Source organism: Sander vitreus, chromosome 5, assembly GCF_031162955.1.
Source record: "Sander vitreus isolate 19-12246 chromosome 5, sanVit1, whole genome shotgun sequence".
In the NCBI taxonomy this organism is placed as follows: Eukaryota; Metazoa; Chordata; class Actinopteri; order Perciformes; family Percidae; genus Sander; species Sander vitreus.
This window is the reverse complement of record NC_135859.1, coordinates 26749450-26772335: the sequence shown is the minus strand read 5'-3', so window position 1 is coordinate 26772335 and position 22886 is coordinate 26749450. Positions and strand designations below refer to the sequence as shown.

The 22886-nt window shown below is 40.5% G+C and overlaps 1 protein-coding gene across 1 annotated transcript in view; it reads right to left on the bottom strand.

Annotated features, from left to right (window-relative positions):
* Positions 1–20187, bottom strand: part of col27a1b (collagen, type XXVII, alpha 1b) — a 68429-nt gene extending 48242 nt beyond the window's left edge. The window contains exons 1-4 of the mRNA XM_078251306.1: positions 19685–20187; positions 17768–17832; positions 11160–12481; positions 5954–6007 (exon numbers count right to left, since the gene is read on the bottom strand). Coding sequence (XP_078107432.1) covers positions 5954–6007; positions 11160–12481; positions 17768–17832; positions 19685–19737 — 1494 coding nt within the window. The 5' untranslated portion in view covers positions 19738–20187. The remainder of the gene's footprint in view (positions 1–5953; positions 6008–11159; positions 12482–17767; positions 17833–19684) is intronic.
* Positions 20188–22886: the final 2699 nt, after the last annotated feature.

Here is a 22886-nt window from a genome sequence, read left to right as displayed (position 1 = left end):
GCATGGAAAATCTATCCCAGCTAAATTGAAAGCATTGAAACATGTTCAGATGGCCTGAACAGAAAGCTACTGTATCTTCAGCCCGCTCTTAGAGTTGTTCAGACTTTCCATCGGTTGAGAAGAGAGACGTTTCCCCCCCGAGCTGGAGGTGAAAGTGAGGGATAGGATTACTCTGAGTCAAACAAACGGAGGAAGCCAAGAGGTGTAAGTGTACAGTTGGATGATATAGCCCGTCCCTGTTATCTATCTGCGCTAAATTATCAGGCTGTGGAGAGGAGTCAAACAGCTCGGGCAGCACCCCTCCCCTCAAACTGGCTCACTGCTGGACATATGGAGACACTTAACAGAAGCTCATCTACAGATTTCCTCCTCCTCTTCTATCCAGAGCATTCCCCTTTTCAATCACTTGATATTAAATCGTATGGTAGTCGTTATCCCCGGATGGGAAGCAAAGGGAGGAGGAGACGTAGAGAAAAAGGGAGGTCTGGACGGAATATTACAAATTGCATTCTCGCAGTACATAAGATGAGGAGGCGCGGCGCTGATGACAAGGCAGGTGGGCGTTGTGAGGGAGAATGAGTCCCTTTATCCATCTATCTTCATGTGGGTGAGAAAAGGAACGAAGATCCTCTTTACAATTATTGAAAAGAGCTCTTGACAAGAAATATTTTCGAGACCAACAGCAAATAAAACATGCACATGAGCGCATGCATGCACACACACATACACACACACACCTGAGGCCTGCAGTTGAAGGGCACCTGTATGCCAGAGCTCTGACCAGGTTTATGATCTGGGTGAATCACTTTACAGGACTGACACGTGGAGTGCTACTGTTTTTATAGGCCATTAACCCTGAACAGACCTACTAACACCTTCACTGGACTGCACAGAAGGAAACAGTATGTCTTTAGCCTGATGATTATTCAATATAATGTATAGTAAAGGATCTTAACTCTTATTTATTTTATCTTGGCAAATCCCTTGGTGCTTACTAAGTGCTAATTGCTTCCCTAAGATCAGAAAATCTCTTCTCAGAGAAACAGTGTGGCCAGTAGTGAGACTGGGGTTGCAACAAGCCAGGTTTTTCTTTAATCTGTCATTATTATTATTTTGTATTAACCTATTAACGGTCACGTCTATATGTCAAAACATTGTGAAAAATCCAACAGTCCAAAACATACAAGTATTTAAATGCTCATATTTGAAAAGCTTTAACCAGCAAGTGTCCTTTCTGCTTAATAAGGGACTGATTATTAAAATTGATGGTTCATTTTCTGAAGATCGGTTAATTGGCAAAACTTTTCAGTGCAAAGTGCATTTGTCTTTTCTTTTTTTCTTAAATATTCTGTTGATGAATCATATTTATGTTGTAGGTGGTGCTCTTTTATGTTATGCACTTATTTCAAAATAGACTAATGTTGCTGCAGCTAGAAATATAAAATGCATCTCCTTTGCACCAGAATGTAATGCAGTGCAATGTGTGGGGTATTGGTTAAATGACTGGTGTGTTACAGTACATTAACATTTAAGTAATACATGGAAAACAGTTTATATTAAAGGAATACGCCACCCTTTGTTGAAATAGGGTTATTCACCGTCTCCTTTATATTTATAAAGGTGGGAAAACGCATTTTTGTCTCAGTGCATGCATTGTCTTAGTCCAGCAGCGCCGGCGCTAGTTTAGCTTAGCGTAGTCAATGGAATCCTTTGTTGCCGGTTAGCATGTCGTGATTAAAAGTGAGCCAACAACAAACAAAAAAAACCTAATTACTTCTTGTGGCCTGCGTATTCACAACGAGTACAAATAGCAATGCAGATTAAGACTAGACAGATTTCCTAGGCAGATATTGACTTGGGACTATATTGGGTGGAAGCACAGCCGAAGCACTGCTACATGGGCGCAGAGATCACGCAGCACCTGAAACCCCCCAACTTCCGTCAACATACCGGCGTGAATAATAGCTGACTATTTTTCCTACAGTAGACAGTGAATGGAGATGAACATGGCAGATTTTGTGAGAGACGAAGAGGATGACTTCTCAGACAGTCAAGATCCAGAACCATACCTCTACGAACCAGAGTTTTCAGAAGAGGAGCTGCGTGCTTTGGAAATAGAACAACAGGAGGAGGTTGCGATCACTCAACAGCCCGAGGACGTGAGGATGAGAGCCAACACAAACTGTTTGTGTGAGTGTGGAGGAATTTGCTAACCTATGCCGACTGAAATAGAGTGTCTGTGCTGTGGAGAGTGGGACAAGGTACTTCCATCGATGACCAGGCTCAACGTGTCAGATCAAGATGAGCGTGCCCACAGTACGTTATGTCACAGCTACCGAGGATTTCTCGGCGTCGATCCATCCTGCAGTCCTCGACTTTTTTTTCGGTGCGATAAAGTCAACTGGGAAAAACACCGAATAGACCCAATAAACAGCTGTCCACAGATTGATTACTGTAAACATGACGCATGGTTATTTTACGGGATAGATCAACCCATATTAGACCTGTACTCACACAGAGTTGCTGCGTGATATCTCTGCGCCAAGTAGCAGTGCTTCGGCTGTACTTCCACCCAATATAGTCCCAAGTCAATATCTGCCTAGGAATCTGTCTAGTCTTAATCTGCAATGCTATTTGTACTCGTGAATATGCAGGCCACAAGAAGTAATTAGGTTGTTTTTTTTTGTTGTTGGCTCACTTTTAATCACAACATGCTAACCGGCAACAAAGGACTACGCTAAGCTAAGCTAGCGCCGGCGCTGCTGGACTAAGACAATGCATGCACTGAGACAAAAATGCATTTGCCCACCTATATACATATAGAGGAGACGGTGAATAACCCTATTTCAACAAACAGTGGCATATTCCTTTAAAGGTCGACAAATCTAAAGATTTACAAACGCTCATAGTTTTACTGTCAGTGCTCTGGAACAATTCAACGATGAAGTACAAAATAACTGCTATCTAACGGCATCTTCTGTGAACCTGTTGCCACTTAATTTTAACTCTCTAAATGTGCTCCCTAAGCACAAGAAATGCTGTAATGGAAACTGTCAGTGTTACCAATAATGACAGAGAAGATCTTAATCAAGCCTCTGAGAGACTGTTCATTTGTGCCTACACATGTACCTCATTTCAGAAGAATCTAAATTTTACAACATAGATAAATCTGTTCAGTTTTCTGCACCAATCTACCACTGGCAAAAGCAGAGCTTCCATTGCTTAAGTCTCCATAGACTCCTTATTTCATGTCATAATAGTGTCAACCATTCTTTAAGCAATTATGCAAATGTTTTCAATTTCACAGAAACCCAGCTTCACAGACTGACTGAACACTGGCAGGTCCGTTTCTCTGCACAAAGCCCTCTTTGATCCGCTCTCGAGCCTCTCCTTCAGGGCTGAGTGAACTCCGGCGGTCTGCCGGGCTTATGGCTGTGTCGAGAGATGCTGCTCAGTAGAGACATGACACCTTACTGTCAGAGACGTAAAGCCCTAATGGTGCGGTGTCACCCCAACTGCTGTTTTGTGATGAGTAAGAATCCCCCGCACAGGTCACATTGTTCACACTTTCTGTGCAATAGCAACAGTTATTAATTTCAGATCATATCTTGGTGCAGCTTTTTCTACATCTGATTTGAAAGGTGAAAATGAAATGAGACAAGAGCCTTCCAAAGATTAGAGTTGCTCATTGCAATACATTTATTGCAATCCAACGCTACCAAGTCTGTACAGTGCTGGTATAAAGCCTAACATCTGGCACAAAGTCTCCCCCTTCCGCTATTTCCGCTATCTATTTTGCAAAGGTAAATGAAATTATATGACAAATAGACAGACATTGGGGCAAAAAGTGGCACAGCATAATCTGTAAGTTTAGCCTTTATAACTTGGCAAAACATAGATGACTACACGTTATTGTACTGTCCTAAACTCACACATAGAATCATTTTGGTGCTTTTCAGTGTGAATCCAACCATCAAACAACAGCAGTTTCAAGGATTCCCAGTCACATTCAAACTTTTTTCCAGTGTAAAATTATTTTCAACTAAAACATGATCCATCTTTATCTACACAAGTTTCTACTTAATTTCCCTGAAAAACTGACATTGACAAATAGGGGCAAAAATGTCACAACTATGCTGTAAGTTTATGCTTTATAATTTCACAAATAAAGATGACTATATGTTGTTGTACTAACTAAAAAAGGTATTTGGCACTGTGACATTTCAATATAAGTAAATAGATTACCCATTAGCAGTATTTAGGATTAAGAGTCACATCCAGCCTTCTTTCCAGTAAATATCTTTCAAACAAACCTTGATTTAAAAGTTTCAACATGTCTTCCTTGAACAATTGACTCAAATTGTAAAACAGTGTTCAATATTGTATTACAGTAGGACTTTACCTTAAGGCATACAACTTAAAGCAACCTTTCAAGACAAAGTATTGGAGGAAATAAGCAAGAAACAAAGTGTGACCATTTCTTGAGCAGCTTGGGTGTTACTGTTCATCAACTCTCTACATATGGAAGTATGATATGTTTAAAATATAAAAAACCTCTACTATAGTGAATGTAGCTTTTATTCCTACTGTTTGTACAAGCAATGCCCAGACCAGAGTCCACTTTAGAGCTTTTTGTAGATCATGTGTGTAGCTTTGTGGTATTTCTTGCTAATCACGTGAACTATCCAGAGAAAATTCTCATGGTTCAAGAAAACAATCAGTAAAAACCAGAACTGCACCCTCAGGCTCTTTTGTTGCTCTGAGTCGGTGTGGCCTACAGTTAGGTCTCAAGAGCTTGATGATGAATGAACTCTATAGAGGTTGGTGTACTACTGCATATAACTGCTGAGCTCCAGACAGGGTCTTAAATGCCTTTAATAAGATGGGGACAAAGCCCTCTTTCTTCCTTGTTTAAAGAGATTGGGTTCCCACAGCCCACCCCTCTGATGCCTGATTGCAAGGCACAGTCTCACGGGCTGCGGCAGGTAGTTCATATGCACACTCCTCAGGAGCACAAGTACTCTGCAGGAGTACTTCAGCAGGAGCTCTGCAAAAGAGCAACCAAAACATGTATCTCTTCAGTTTTTCACTGCCTTAAGTTCTAGCATATTTATTTTAGCTTAGGACTCACTGTGATGCCAAATTCAACTTCTGCTTTGTTCATTTTCATATACGGGAGGTGAAGAGGCAGTTTAAAGGGCAGCCACTACATACTCAATCATTAGTTATACAGTTTTAGAAAGGAATTAAGATAACAAACCATCCCTTGGGACAAATCATCTCCCAGTGTTTTCTCTCTTCTTATATTTCTTCTGAAAACATGATCTTAAAATAACATCTGCACTCACTCTGTTTGGTTCCATCAGAGGAGCTCACAGTTGTAGACTGACATAGAGATATGACACTGGAGAACTCAGTCTAATACACTAGAAGCATTCACTGATGATAACATAGGAGCTATGCCTAATTTAAGTGCCGGAACTGTTTGTGTATGGGATAAAAAGGACTTTTTCTATACACTAACAAAAGTTACCTTATTTTTTCATGTCCATCTAATACCTACCATATGTGTTTAATTAATTTAACATAGGCAACCAACAGATTTGTAGCGTATGGTTGTGTGCTGTCCAGCTTTACAAATGGACCTGGCAGCAGAGATGCACAGCTTGATCAAACCCAGAGCCAAAGCAAACTAAAATCTGCCTGAAAAATGCTCCGTAATCCAAAGATGTCACTGTGTGCTTTATCAAAATGCATAAAGGTCTTCCATCTTAGTGCACTGCTAATGGTGTTATCTCACTATAACGCAGATTAGACATGAGTAAGGCATCATTAAGATACAGTGAAATACATTATGGAAGATTTTGGAGGGGAAATGAAAAGTGGCAAAGGAAAAAAAGAGGAACTGTAGGAAGGTAAATGGGAAACTTGTCACTGGTTGGGAGAAACTCACCCTTGGACCCCTCTTCCCTGGCTTTCCTGGCAACCCTGGAAGTCCTTGGAGGCCCTAAAAAGAAAATGTAAAATATGTCAAGGATAGAGTGAAGCAAGTCTATAAATACAAAAGGAGCAAATAAGAGTTGCTGCCTTTTGTCGTGTCATTTCAAGGGAGTCTTGAACAGCTTGAAAAGAAATAAAAAAAAAAATCATGTAAAAGTCTCTCAAGCTGGATAATAAGTCAATACATCTTGAGCTATTTTCTGATTAGACGTTAAGGGAAGTTAGCTGAGAGTTGCAAAGCACTCAGTGAGTGAGATGCTGGCAGGCATAAGGATGTCTTGTTAGAGGCTAGAGCAGTCCTGTCCCGTTGCAGGGAATATAATTTGAGCCCAAAACCACTACAGTGCACAGACTGCAAGTCTGACTCATTGCACTGGCAGGGAGGTCGGCATTGGTTCCAGCCACAGCCAATCACATTAATTATGGGCATCAGCTAGCTTTAAAACAATTTCATACATGGATTAGCAAAGCTCCGAAAGGTCAAACCTAATGAGGGGTCAATCTGGGGAGCCTGAGTTTACTTGAGGATTGTAACTTATTTTCCCATGACTTCAGAAGGTTGAAGAAAGAGGAAAAGGAAATGGGCCTAAAAACAGCTTGAGGCAGTCCAGCTGAAATTGGGCTTCTGTAATAATGTCAGATGTATAGAGCACTTTTGTTTGACTCGGACAGCACCAACAGCTAGAACTATACTCTTTCAGCCAGTACACATTATGAAAAGCCAAAAGGCTTTCAGCAACCTTTAGATTCTTTAGACAGCAACCAACAGGATGTCCACACATGATAAACTGTTTAAGCTGCAGTTTCGCTGGGGTGGGCGAAATAGCAGTGCTGGAGCTCAAGTCTTTATAGATAGATTATAATACCTCAGCTCCGGGTATTTGCTGATACAGAGTAACGAACCAATACAGGTGCTCTGTTTTAGCCAAATTGTAAGCCTGTATACCTCACTGCTTGAAGTATTGGAATCATCTTTATGTAAGGATTGCTGTGGCACTAAGATGTCTGCTAGCCATGACTGAATAGATGTGTCTGAAAAACTGAATTTTATAATGACATAACACAGAAACTGTATTTACTTGTGGATTGGTCACATCTGGCCGATATCAGATCTGGTTGTTGGCGAAGATAACGATCCGGCGTATCGGATTTGTGCATCCCTACACAATAGAGCACAAGCATGCTGCTGATCATGTGTTAACAGCCTACATAAACCCCTAAATGTTTTCTTTGAAGAACCCCTCCATTAGACTGAAGACTTTACTTAATTATTTAGGCATCAATTTTTCTTTTGATGCTTTCTTCTTCAGAGCGTAGGCCTGTTGAAGAATTCATCAGCACTTCTGTTATTTATCAGATCTGACAAGCTATGTTTAAAAAAGGTTGCAGTAGACTCTGTCACATTTACTTTCAAAGACATTCCTGCTCTTGGGAGCACTTGAAACCTAAAGCCTTCTAAAGGCAGTGACACACCAACCCGATAATTGGTCGTCAGTGACTCGAGTCTGTTCGATGTGTTCCGTGCCGTCGTCCGTCCGAGGAGCTGTCGGCCTTCATTTTGGCCGACCTGACATGTTGCGTCGGAGGGCGGGCAGTCGAACTCCATGACCAATCTGATTGGTGGAGTGCTAACCCGGAAATGACGAGCGGGATGAGCGTGACTAAGCCTCTCAAAATCTGACGAAAATCTTTTAAACTGACCTTTGTCGATCTGAAATGAAAACAGATTCAGCAACTGCACGGCCTATTTCTCACTTAAAATGTTTTCAGAAACACGTTTCGGTGAACTATTTTAGTAAAATATTAGATTGTATTCTGAACAAGCCGCCATGACAGTCTGGCTGTGAATTTCCAGAGAAACCAGACCCACGTGACACGTTCGTCCAATCAGCTGCCGGTTTTCATTTTTTGGGCGACAATACAGATTAGCGCCGCCTGCTGTTACGGAGACGTATTACACACTCAAGTCAACGTTGCTTCGGTGTGTTCTGAAGCACTTTTTGGACCTCAGGGAGCCAACTGATCAGTCCGACTGCCTTTTCTGCAAACGGTCGGCCGTCTGGTTAGTGTGTCAGGGGCTTTAAACAGACCGTGGCCCACTAATGTCAATCCCAATCCCAGTGGAGAGGGATGAAAAACTCAACATTGTGCTTCTAGTCATCACTAAAATGATTCAGAAGACACTATTATAACATTGCCTCAACATCATTTAGAATTATACCTGACTCAGCAATCTGTTTAGACTTTATACTAAAACATTAACAAGGAATACAATGGTGAAAGCCCTCAGGAAGGTAACCTTTACCATACACCAGGGACTGATGAGCATCAGTAACAGTACTTCTCTTTCATAAAATAATGGGCTTCACGGGCATGCAGAGCTGTGGTTTCCCTCGCTGCCAAAGCGGCAAAGCTTTACTTAAAACATTCTTTTGGTCAAACATGACCCAATACAAGACAGAGAAGTCCTTTAAACAATGAAACAATGTAGGTAACTGTATGTTCAACAAAGGATCAGTGCCTGACAGGACCGCATGGTCAATATAAATGTATACAGTCTACAGTCAACACTGGTTGATGAATGACTAGATGAAATACTCCGAACTACATTCATCCCGCTTTGCTCTGAAAGGTTAGTCTTACTCCGCAGTCTTAAGACGATCTAATGAATTTCTCTTTATTAGTAATGTTTCAGTTCTAGCATTTTAACACTGAAGCTTGTAGTGTGATGTGAGCAGTTGTCTAGCAGGTCTCATGTCTTTTCATGCCTACCATCACAACAATAATACTGTAATGTAATACTCCATGTCATGGGTCTGACACACACTTAACACTCAAGCCTGTTATAGTTACAGTGAAATATTTTTAATGAACTATACATTTTATTACATACATACACACATACATATATATATATATACATATATATATATATATATATATACATATATATATATATATATACACACACACATATATATATATATATATATATATATATATATATATATATATATATATATATGTGTGTGTGTGTGTGTGTGTGTGTGTGTGTGTGTGTGTGTGTATATATACACACATATATACATTTGATTTGCTTTCTTTATAGAAATTGTAAAGTCTGTATTTTAAAGAAAAGAAAAGACACTTTTCCATGTCCTACACTCCCACCAAAAAGGTCTGTGGTGCTTAAGATGGGAAAAATACTAAAGCTCTAAATAATGGGAATAAAGCACTGCCTTTATATTGTATAACCCTTTATAGTCTTACTCTAAATGGTTAATTGTGCACAAATCCTTTATCCGTTTTTACTTTTGACCCTACTTTAAGAATCCATTCTCTGAGCAGTCACACTCCCTCTCAGAGGAATCTAACACCTCACCGCCAGCCCCTCCACTCAGACAAACACTAACTGGCAAAGGCCAGCTATGAACCTGACTATTTCTACCACTGCTGCTAAAAAGGAAATCACACATTAGATAGCAACAATTGGACAGGGATAGAAAGTCTTTAACAGCATATGTGCAAGTATTTCATGCAGGAATGGAGCAATCCTGAATCATTAACACAATAGCACACTATTATTCAATAAGCAAACATTTCAGAGATGCAATGCCTGGTGACTGCTAGATTCACAAAACCACACAACCGCTCGTCAGCATCTCCGTCAGCAGCAGTTCTGGACATCAAAGAAGGCAAACCGACATTTAAACAACAAACTGTCATACTCATACATTGTCTTTGTGATCCAAAGATGTGTTCAGAAGTTGGCCCAAAGCATAGGAAAATTGCAGCCAGTAGAAAGTTCCATCTATTACAATTCAAATGACCTATTTCATTAGTTATTCATTCATATAATAAACAACGAAAGTCTATACTGTAAACAAGTCAAAAGAAAAACAGATATTACTGCAGTGCATGCAAAGAAGCACTTGTTGTGGCTCAAAGTTGTGAGAAACATCCACATACTCATGCATGGGTTTCAGGTAGGGCTGAACGATTTTGGAAAATTATCTAATTGCAATTTTTTTCACCAATATTGCGATTGCGATTTAATATGCGATTATTTTTTAAGCTCTTTGTCTTCTGTATTATTCAACAAAGACAAGCAATAAATCATTGTATAGTATGAACAATACAAGATTAGATAGATTAAACAAACTGTTCTATCCTGGAGGCCAGGCCTGGATGTGATGATGAAATTAGGTGATGCATGAATTTATATGAATGACATCTTTTATTTAACTACTTCAATCACAGTAGTATATTGAGCACTGACCGCCTGGTGTAAACATTCATATGAAAGTCAGAAACAAATCACACAAACTAAAGTGCAAATTGCAGAAATATAAAAACAAATATGTGGCTTTACCACACTTATTAGTATTTAGATTATTTAATTGATTGCACTTTTTAAACACTGTCTTTGAACTTTACTAGACAGTTATATATATACACATATATACACAACGGTGTATTTTTTTTTACAGCGCACACAGAGGAGCTGCCTCCAGCCCCTCCCCCCCCTCATGAAGTTGCGTGCTGCGTGCATGACAGCGTCACAACGTTGCACTTGCTCAGAGAGGCTATCGTTACGTTAGTAGTAGCATGCTGCTGCTGGTCTTGCCGTGGCATTAACTGTACTAATAAAACCGTTGAAACAACGCAGCCACGCTGCTGTGAAAGCTCCCCGAACGTCATTTATCAGAGTCTGGTTGTTACCCCTCTCCGCAGTAGTCACTCCATATCTTTATAACATAGCTAGCTAACTGGAGCTAACCGCTAATCAGAGCTAATCGTTACTAACCGAGCCTTCAGTTCTGCGTGCCTGTATCCATTAACTGCATGTATGGACTCAAGCCCGAATAAAATCCTTCATTTTATTAAAATGGCTGTACAAGTTTTAAACTACAACTCAGAGTTGTTTGAATGACAGAAATCTGCTCAAGGTACGGCGTAGCGTTAGCGTGCCAAGTTGATGCTTTATCTGCAGAGTGCAGACTGATTTGCTCTCGTGAGTCACGTGACCAAATTGCAGCCTTTGCGATTAGGAAATCGCGTTTTAACATATCGCGATATTAACGCAAATGCAATTAATCGTTCAGCCCTAGTTTCAGGGGCAGGTGTGTGCTGTGTTTGTTTAATGCTTGCACACTCACCGGCGGTCCTGGTTCTCCCTTTAGTCCAGGTGGTCCAGCCAGCAGTGAGAACTGGGTCGGTGCCAGGTCAAATGTTTGGAAGCCATCTGTTGCAGCTGGAGTGACTGGAATAAGTGAGGTGGGGTTGACATTCTGCACACTGGTCACTTTTGGCTCAGGTTTCTTTGGAGCTACTGTGGTCAAGTGATTTTTCTGGGGAAGGTGGGCGTTTGAAGGAGACCCCTGCGTAAAAGCAGCTGTGATGTGGAAGTTTGGCTTTATCCCGGATGGTCGGGTGGAAGCAGGTAAATCCATTCTTTCGACAGAAGGTTTTTGAGAAATAGTATCTCCTTGCTTTGTGTTCTTTCCAGCACTGCCATGTGAAGTTGGTTTAGGGTTTGGTGGTGTCATGCTGATCCTAAGAGATGTAGTAGCAGTTTGAGTCGGAAACTTAAATGGAATTTCCAACCCCGGATGAAACGGTGGAGAAACAGACACAGCACCAAGTTTTGGAGTGCTCACAGTCTGATACACAGATGTTTTGTTCAGCATCAGGGAGCGGTTAGTTGGGACAAGAATCGTAGTCCTGGTGCTTTCCTCATTCAAGGCCAAAGTAGGTCTCCTGGCCTTTTTGGATATCTCTGTCAAAGACAGTGGAGTTATATGAGTGACAGTGATGTTTGGGTCTGTGGAAAATAGAGGTAGCAAGGGTGGAAACATGGGCCGATACGTGTCAGCTTCTCTGCAATGTTTCTTAATGTAATCACAATAGTTATGAGCTGCCTTAGCAGAGGGATAAATGTCAAACTGACAGATGGCACCTTCAAACGGCACCGAGTTGTGGTTCATTTTGCCCAGCAGGAAAGAGCCCTCTGCATCCAGAGCCACCTCTTTTTTCGAATGCAAATCTGCATGTGCACTTCTCTTTCCACAAGAAGTGTGTAAGAGCACCTGGTGGCCTTGGATATCCAAAGCCAGACTATGCCACTGGCCATCGTGGACATCATAGTCTAAGCTCACAGAGCTCCTCTGCCCCACGTGTACCACCACCTTCCCTGGTACAAACTGCACTCCGAGCTGCAGTTTCCTTTTTTTAGACAGAACTGAGAAAAGAAAAGCGCTGTTGATGCGATGAACAGACAAACTGAGGATCAGGGAGAGATTGGTGGAGCTGTAGGTAGCAGGGATAACAGCACGCAGAGGCAACTGGATACGTGCCCTCGGAGTGAGGATAACTCCAGACTTGAAGGGGATAATGCCATTAGGGATGGATCGAGCGCCTGAAGATGACGACCCGCCTGATCTTCGCCCAGAAAGCCCAAGCTGCTGCAGAACATCCACATCTTCAGAGAAACAAGAAAGAGATGTCAGGGACTCTTAACTTTGTTTTCTTAAAGTGCCTAAAGATACCGAACAAGAACTATTTTTTTTTGGACAATATCATGATTTCTAAGTTGATATAACATAACTATTCTTCCCAAATAACTTTAATAACTTTACCACTTTGGTAAAGGCACAGACACAAAGGGTTTTGCAGAATTGTATAAAAGAAAATGATGAATACTTTCAAAATTAAAAGTAAAAAAGAAAAAGTAATTGTATAACATTTCACTTTATATGTGCACTTAATAAGCTATTTAGAAGAAGATACTGTATTACTTTGCACAAGACACCTATTAACACCCTCCCACCCGAGTGCAATGATCTGCATCAAACTATAAAATGAAGAAACAAAAGTGCAGTAATATAAGTGACAAATATGTTGTAATGCCAAGCTGGGAGTTCACAAGTTTAAAGTTAGACTAATGGCAATCCTGCGGCAAAACAACTTAAAAAGGCTGCATAGAATTTGCCCACATCAACATCCAGTTTTAGAGATTTCTGCAAATTACATAATTGTTACATCAGTCTCAATTAGAGCAATCTTGGGTAACGGAAGCTGAACGGGTCTTTGGAGAGGACATTGTTGGGGTTTTTTAGTGCAGACACAGAAAAGCCATCTGACTTTATCTGGTAATGTCTGTTGTTTAAAGATGATCATTCTGAGAGGGGCCCAAGCTCATGACAACATACTGCAGTGTTTTCCTCAAGTTTTAATTGCTACGTCTTGTGTGTTCCATGTATTGCTCCTTAAGCTAAGTTCCCACTACAAGACTTTCAAAGTTGCCATTTTGCTGTACTGTTCACAATACACAACCTGCTGTCTTGTTGTCTTGTTTTCACTACCTGACTGACCAGCGACAAGGGGTCACACAATACTAGATCTTTCCCCAGGAGGAATCCCCATGTCTGGTCTCCAAATTATTAAAACACACAAGAGAAGTGACACAGGACATGACTAACGCCGATTTGCCTCCGATCCGGGGCTTTTGTCGGAAAGCTGTGAGTGGCAAATCAGGGCTAAAGTCCTGTAGTGGGAATTTCCCATTACTGGATCCACAGCTTTATTTTAGGGTTTAATTGAAGCCACATTTCACTGTAGCAAGAAACAGCCTTTATTTCAAGAGTATTCTTTACAACACGTGCAACATACATTTTTCAGCAACAGTGAATATCAGCTTTTTCAACTTCAGCATCTCATTGTCTACTGGTGCCCACCCATTACAGTATGCATAGAGAAAGGATAACATACTGGTTGTGATACTGAATTGATACAATTTAGTATTTTTCAAGAAGGAAGATGTCCTTTGCAACCCCAAAATCCAGCATGTTGGTCCCAAACCCCAAATGGAGAACCACTAAAATATCAACACCAAGGTTATGTTAAATCTAGGCTATTACTTTTCAAAGCATGCTCCCAAAATTCATATCTGTTTTTGGTACAAACATCAAAACAGACTGGAAATGTTTCTATTATCATACTATTGTTAGGGACCGGTGCAAGTTCAGGAAAAGTTTCAAACAAAAGCTTTTTGTTTAGTTTAAGGTTGAAAAATAGATCATGCCCAGCCAATCAGCATATCCTGATTGCAGTACATTAATCCTCGCAGTACATGCAATGTCAAAACTAAAAGCTTACAAATAGATCTCAAATATCCGTCCTCTTCCAGACTAATACAAAACAAATGTGGGCAAGGCTGAAATAAACCACTAAATGATTCATTACAGCTCAGCGGATGAGAAACAAGTATAGACACTAGACATGTTAGGGAGGGAAACCCTGCTCAGTGTGTGCAGGCAGTGGGAGGTCAGCTCGATTGAAAAACCCACACATGGAAAAGAAACATCAAACAGAAACTGAAAAAGACGAACATTTTCTCCAGCTGAATTTCCCATATTACATTCATTTGAATTGTTAATATTGTATGAGGAAAGCAAAATTGTTCTTCCATAGTGTGATTTGTGATCTACTCTCAGGGCTTACCTTGCATATCTAAATCTTAGCTAGCAGGCAGGCAGCCTAAGGCCTTTTGTGACCTCCTGATGAGCTGGGGAAAAAACTGCTTATGTCATATCCTGAAGACAAAGAAATGCTAGAGAAGGAAACAACTTTTCTCAGAAAGCAGGGACGTGCACAGACTTATGCATTTCTACTCTACATTCCAGCAGCTTTAACTTTATACCTAATTTGTTTATTCAGGAAAAGCGCTGGCACTAAGTAACACAACTGGTTCTTAAAGGAGAAATAAAATGCTCATTTTCAGGTTTATTACTTTTATTTTTGGGCTAGAATATTTCTACATGCTTTAATGTTCAAAAATTACATTATTTTTCACGTCTGTCTGAATATACCTGTATTCACCCTCTGTCTGGAACGCTCCATTGTCGTTTTAGCACCTGTCTCTTTAAGCCCCACACCCAAAAAGCCCAGCCTGCACTGATTGGCTTACGAGGAAAATATGGCACACCTTTGCAGGGAGGTATTTCTCAAGCCTTGGGTGAAGATACTCAGATGGAGGGGCAGTATATTCTAATGAGAATGCAAGTGAAATCGGAAGGGGAGCCAAATCTGAATGGCTTGTTGAATCCCATGTTTTCTGATCTAGGCAGCCCATTGTCTTATTTCACATATATATTTGTTGTTAGAAACTCTAGATACCCAAATGACCAAGAACTCTGCATCCAAAGATGTTTTTGGGTTACACTGTGTTTCTCAAGAAACAGGGTGTACTTTCCCCATGTCACATTAAAATGGGATTTTTTTTAAAGGGTCTGAGTGACCAATGAGACACAATCACAATTCCTTACATCAGTGAGTGTATCCGCGTTGTTATTATCTTTTTACATATGAGTTATTTACTATCACCAAATGGATGCCTAGATGGCATTAAGGTGGAGTGAGATAGTGCCAACCAGTAACCCAAGGGTTGCTGGTTTGATTCCTAGCACTGACATGTGAGCCATCATCTGGAAGCAGGCTGGTATTACATCTACAGTGACATACTGAGTCCTCAAATCTGCTCCAAGGGTGCTGCACTGTGGCTGACCTTGATGAACCTTCTGAGGAAATGAGTAGGCAGTGTATGCATGTGTAGCTATAGTAACTGTGCAAAAAGACTACATTTAAAGGCCTGTGCATATTGACAATTAAGTTTCCTTCTGATGTCTGAGGTCAAAATGTAGACGCAGCGACCCATGTGGTAGAAATGACTGCAGTACACCAACACTGGAGTATGGACAGCACCACTCAGACAAAAAGAATTGATAGCTTGTGATTGCAGTCACTTTCCATATGCATGCCTTTTACTAGGGGTGGGAAAAATAATCGATTCTTAGACGCATCGCGATTCTCTCTAGAACGATTCGATTATCGATTCTGATAAGTTCATAATCGATTATTTATTTTATTTAAGATTTTTTAATTTTTTGACCAATCAGAAAACATAGTGACTGAAAGAGGATGGGATAATGGACAACAACTTAGAGTTTAGGCAGACCTCATGTTTCATGTTCTAAGAAGCCAATTCTCCACCTTTAAACATGACTGAGCCTCTGACATAGAAGATTACTGGGAGAGAAGGTGACTTTCACGAGCATGTTTAAGGCTTAAGCACGGAATGACTACCAAACAAAAACCTCAGTAGACAAAACATTTCATTAAAACTTGTGTGTGACAAATACTGCATATGTCAAAATCTAAGCTTTGTCTAGCTGCTTTGTCTAGGAAGTGATTAGCAAACTCTGAGTAGCAAACTCAGATTTATATGTATATTTTTTTAAATCACGCATGGAAATGTACATTAAAAAATTGTTTAGAATTGAATCGTTGGCCTCTGAATTGGAATCAAATCGAAAGGTGCCAATCGATTCCCACCCCTAACTTTTACTACTTCTTATGAAACGAGTAGACAACATAGATGCAAATGATACAGAACAGTGTGCAGGTTTTTATTTTTTCTCCAGTGGACCCTGCTTTATTAATGGACATATTTCATTAGAATCTGAGAGAGATTGCAAATTAACACATTCTTATATATAAAACGGGTGTCTCTAAACACTCATTGTGTCACGCAGTCATCATTGGAGGAAACGATCAACTGATGAAGGCGGAATTACAGAGAATTTGCCAGAAATAGTTATCATTGAGCGCAGTAGCTTCTAGAAACTGGGAAGAGCTCAGATTGAATAATATCAGGCAGATTTTTGATCGACAGCAAAATCAGACAAAAGCATGCTTATGAAGGCTCTTAAATGATGTAACAGAAAGCTGACGGCATCAGACTTCAAGACGTAGCTGAATGTGTGTCAACATGAGAAAGAGTGCACTTCAATTTAGCAGAGAATACTTTGGGAATCAGGGGAGACGGGTCATGTAACACCTTGGAAACCTTTATTATACCTTTATTATCATCATATGTATATAAGTTAGGGGTAAGAGGCTTGTTTGGGCTAAGAAACTTTCATTGGGCCATTTCCAATTAAATCTATCTAAAATACATGTCCAAAACATTTTAGAAATTGCACATTATATAAAAAAAATCTACATGTTTTCATTGTGTGGTATGTACAGAGAATGCCCTACTTTCAGCTAGTTTTTAATGTTTCTACTGAGAGTATGGGATGTAGTGAGAGCAGAGTGTGATGTGTCTTATGCTCATGTTGCACAGAAAACAATTCCATGAATGGGAACCAATATTCTGAGGGGCGTCTGCCGTTTTAAACTAATCCAGTTCAAGTGTTCTGTACACAACATCCACTTTACAGGACAAGGGCGGCAAAGAGCTCTAACAAAGACTTACAATATTTTCTAGGGAAGAGTAAACATAATGAATCAGAGTTTTGGGCCTTGATAGATGAAACAGTGATGCTGACAGAGGTACAGCTTACCAAGCTGTAAATGGAAAACGTAGATGCTGATCACATTGGTCATAGATAATCTCTGGATAAACATCAGCACAACAAGGGGCCCGTGTTGGGGTAATTACTAACAGTGGTTATATTCACTTTCTTTATCCATTTTGTGTCCTATAGCTATTCAACTTCATATAATGGGAATATGACCTAGTTTATCTGAACAGTCTCACTGAAGTGTAGTGCACAAAGCATACCTGAAAGTGTCACTAACCTCCAATGAATCAATTGTAATTTCCTCTTCTCTACACTAGCTGTGATGCACATTTATAACACTACCGGCTGCAACGCAATATGTTTGTGTTAAAAAGAAAACACAAACATTCACCCATCCTTACCTTGTGCTTGTGCTAACTTTAGAGAGCAGGTGCAACAGAGTATAGTCCAAAAAATCAGAACTCTCCTAAAGAGAAAGACAAAAAGGTTAGAAATTACAAATTATTATAGTCAAGGTACAGATAAACTGTAATGTCAGGGTCTACGTCAATGGCAGGAGTTACCTAGCATGCATGTCTTTATGGTGGAAGGAAACCAAAGAAACCTGCGCAAACATGGAGAGAACATGCAAACTCAAGACAGAAAGGCACTGCCCGGACCAGGGATTGAACCCAGTACTTAGCAGTGCCTACTTGCTGTAAGGCAGCTCAGCTATTTTAATCAACTAATAGTTTCAGCTCCTAATTAATCCCTGATTCGCAATACTGAATCAGAAGTTGCCAAACTTAGAACAAGTCTAAGTTAGAACATCAAAAGATAAAATTATTTAATTTGCCATTAACTCCTGTACTTGCACCTTCCACAGTGATCTGATCTGCTGCAGAAGAGCAGCAGCATCTCTGCTTTGTTCAAAGAGTCCAACATCTGTTTTAGGACAACAAGCTTTGTCTTATCTTGCTGCCTGAGCAGATAAGATACTGCTCAGCATGGCTAGGTGAGTGCTCCCACAGGACCACCTCTGACAAACCTACAAAACACTGCATCACCTTAAAACCTACGATTCCAAGTGAAAGATATTGACTAATGTAACATAATTCATACAGCAACGCTTCATTATATCTCTAACACACGAACCTTTCAATAACTGAGGAAAACTGCCTTGATTATAGCTTGTATTACTCACTTTTTGATTGCAGATTTTGAAATAGATCTAAAAAAAAAAAGTGCAGATTTTTCTCAACCCATATAAGACCGTGTAATCTTTCAACTGGAATGGGATAAACTGTGTCTGTATTATCTCGTCAGCCAATAAGCAGATTCTTTTACACCATTGATTTTTCTGCAAAATTTCTTTCTCAAGACAAGCGATAACAGGAGTGTTGACTGCTCACACAGAGATGGCATGCCTCTAAATGTGTTAAGTTAGCTCTGATATATGAACTCATTATCACCAGGACAATGTTTTTACACTCTTGGAGCTAAGGATTTGGTTGTATGCTGTACGTAAAACTGGATGGAACAGGTGATGTTTTAAGTGAACTGGGCTCAGTGACAAGTGTCATAATGAACGCACTTACAGTACATCTATTATAATGGTGGTTTTCCAGAGAGCCACAGGAAATCACTGGTCAACCACTAACACACTGACTGCTAGGTTGGAACTTTTAAAAGTGTTTCTCCCTCCTCTTTACATCCCATTCAAAAACAAAAGGGGGGGGGGGGGTGCAGTTTGTGACCCATATGGCCAGCAGTGGTTATATGATGCAACATTTTGACTTTTATTTCCCCTCCCATTGGGACAGCTGGCCAACCAGCTGAGTGAGATGCACAGCTGGGAGGAGAGAAAAGGGGGAGGAGAGAACTGTCTCCTCCTCTCATACATCTCTCTCAAATCAGTCCCAGATCGTTTGGCAGCTCATTCTGGTACAAGCTGCAAAGATACAACTTCAAGAACAGTACAGCAGGCTACCTAAACTTGTTCCCACTGAACTGAAGAGCAGAGAAATTTTTTTTCCATATAAGCTATCCTGCAACCTATTACCACCTGTTCAAGTTTATAACTGCTTAATAGCCTACTTTCAAATATGAATATTACATTTGTGTTATTTCTCAGGATATATTAAAAAGTTCTGCAACAGACTACTTTTGTAAAATATCACGACTTATATCAATGCTACTAGCAACTTAACACGACTAGCATTAGTTTTGACGCAGGTGATGTTCACGAGCACATGAATGACTAATGAGAACCCATTAAAAAAAAAAAAAGACAGAGAAAAAAAGGCTATTTAATAAGACTTTAAAATGTATTGACTTACCCCCCGACTCCAGTGCTTTTGTGTTTGGAGTACGGGGCATTGTCCGGCTCCATTGCGGTTACTTCATTCTTTCTTGGGAGTTTTTACAGTCCAGACGAGAAGTTTTTCCATTCCAGGTGTTCCTTGAGGTTTCGCGCGAGGAGTAAACGTGCAAGGAAGCAAAAACAAAAACAACAAATCAAACACTGCGTGATTAGCCAGCAGTGAAAAGGCTGCTTTCTGTCATTGTCTTGTCTCTTCTTGTCCCAGTAGTCTCCTGCTTCTAGAAGATGACACGAGACTTTAAAAGACGCTCCGGAGAGCTCCACCTGTGCGCTCCCTATGTTTGTTAGTTCCTTCTTCCTTTCGCGCGTTTTGTAAATACAACGAACGTCGTCAAGTCGAGTCTAGTGCAGCTTTTCCGGGGAACCGTTGCAGGACAAGAAGACGACCGCCGTTGTGTGTGTATGTGTTTGTCCACTTTTCAAAATGAAAGTTTATTGTGGACTGAGGAAAATCTTGAGAACCGGGAAAGGGGGAACACCTCCCTCTGTCGCCCTCAGCTGACATCGAGGGAAAACAGATTTGTAGCAGAGACGGTGCAGCTTCAGCTCCTTCCAGCTGAAGGTGTGTCTTTTGGGGAAGCAGGAACCCTCCCGGATTAAACATGTGTGTTGTTGGTCAGTTAACTGGCAAACATGCTGTAGGTTATCACGTGTGGTAATAAATGAATGAATGTGCATCTGTCAGCCTCAATCAGCTTGTTGCATTTGGAGTCTTTTCAGGGGTGCAGCAAGAATTTTCAAAAATAGGCTACTGCTTGCCTAAGCCCCCTCAGTCCCCCCACCATTTGTCACAAGACATTTTTGACATGTCACGTCACAGTAGAAAAAGCACAGGTGTAAATCTGACTGTATGATGGATGAGCCGTCGACTTCCTCCCACTGTACAAAAGTAAAGCCAAAATATCCCGGATACGCCGCTGCCATCTTGTAAATCTGGAGCCAGAGTCTGCGCAGTAGTGATCAGTGTTTTTCTTTTTCTTTCATCCTGTTTCTCTTTGTTTTATATAGCAAATGTTACTACTGTATATCTTTGGTCTTAGACCTGGCTTAGAGCTAACCAAACGTACAATCACCTCTAACTGTATGCTGTACCGTATTAGCCCAGTAGAGCATACTAATGAATTGTGTCTTTGTTTTTACACTTACTAATGAGTTGTCCTGTTTTTCTTTTCTTTCTTCCTGTTTTATACAGCAAATGTTACTACTGTATGTCTTTTGTCCTTTTTATTGTAACTTCAACCTGCCTAATGGACTAAAGATGGAAATTAGCCCTTGGGCTACAATCTGGCACGTTCACGTGTACTGCTGTTGTTACAATTAGCAGAAGATAGTGGACCCAAACGCAGGGAGAGGGCAGGCAGGCCGGCAGGCAGAAGGTTTGAACACAAGGATTTATTGAACAAAAACACAAAAATAAACCAAGGGAGTCCTGAGGCTTCAGCAGGAAAAAAAGACAATTCCAAAAGAGGTAAAAGGGAATCCAAAAAACAGAGAAGTACAAAAAACCAGTAACTACAGAACTGACATGGGGAAACACACACAAACACACACAAAACGATCTGACACAAGACAAAGGAAACACAGAGGCTAAATACATGAGGTGATGAGCAAATAAGGGACTGGTGATACAACAGGTGAAACACATTAGGAGAGGCAGAGTAATCAAAAAAGGCGGGAAAACACAGGAAGTAAAACGAGACAAGACAGAAAACTATACTATCAAAATAAAACAGGAAACAGAACATAATAAACAGGGAAATACACAACAGGGAACAGAAATATACGAATAAATATATAAAACAGGAAACAGCAACAGAAATATACAAACAGGCAACAGAAACATCCACAACCACAACAGCTGAACATGTTCATCAAATGTGCATTGTCCTGAAATAATAAATAAATAAAAGTGTTGCTAGCTAGCACCAGCTCCAAAAGTTGCTAAAAGTAGCTGGATGATGTCATACACTAATTTGCATATTTGTGACATCATTACGCAATCATTTGCATAAAGCTTAGTGGTTGTGTCAGCAAGGTAGATAGAAAGAAATAGAAATCTTTAGCCAAATAATCACAAATTCAATACAGAATTTATTTTACCTTATAATTATTACTTAGGTAGCCTATCTTCGAAGTAAAAAAAAAGAAATTCTACAAAGGGAGGGAAAAAGATCGATAAAGAATTCTTAAAGAAGGCTGGCTTGCCCAGGGCCAGGCCAGATGCATCTTTCTCCCGTCGCATCCTGCTGTCTCTCGTACCTACACTGGCCCCCACACCATGTCCCTTCTCCCCTTTCTACCTGCCTGCGCACTGTGCGCAGTGCTGCTGCACATAAGGAGAGAGGGCAGGGGCTGCTCCTCTGCTCCGGAGACTGAGAGGAGAGAGAGACGAGACTGTTTTGGCGGCCACAGGACAAAAATACCTTGCGTGCCCGCTGGACAATACTGGCGACTTTTCTACAGAAAGTCGCTGTCTTTTCTACAGAAAATCTGCAGATTTGTCGCTATTCGCTTTTTTGAAGAAAAGTCGCTAAGGGGGTCTGAAAAGTCGCTAAATCTAGCGACAAAGTCGCTAAGTTGGCAACACTGGTAGTGATCGGGCGGTGGAGCCACGGTATCGAAGTCCCGCCCACACACCCGCCTGACCAATCTCAGCAATCGTGATGTTTCACCCCGTTTTTATAGCATCAAATAACTGGTTAAAACCAAAACGACACTTGAATCAGCGTGATAAAAACTATATAATATGACAGAAACCATTTTTGGGAAAAGATTGTTTGACTTGTACTTTAATTCTTTAGTTTGGCCCATGTCCCACCCACTAACATGGAGGGAGTGGGGTTTATGACCTGCTGCCAGCTACCAGGGGGCGATCGATATGTTTTGGCTTCACTTTTGTGAAGCTGTTAAGCCGTCCATCTTTTTATAAAGTCTATTGTGTAAGATATATACCTATGTCAGCATTTGTAAAGGCTTCTTGTGAAACTTTTTGTTGTAGAATATGCACTACTTCTCCTACTGATACTGGATTTTTGAGGCTTATATTGATATTTAAGAGTTGAAAATCTGATAACGATATGTTGATGAAAATAATAATGTAATGTTAAATGGAATGGAATAAATAAACTTACAGTTGAAAACATAAATAAGTTGTATGA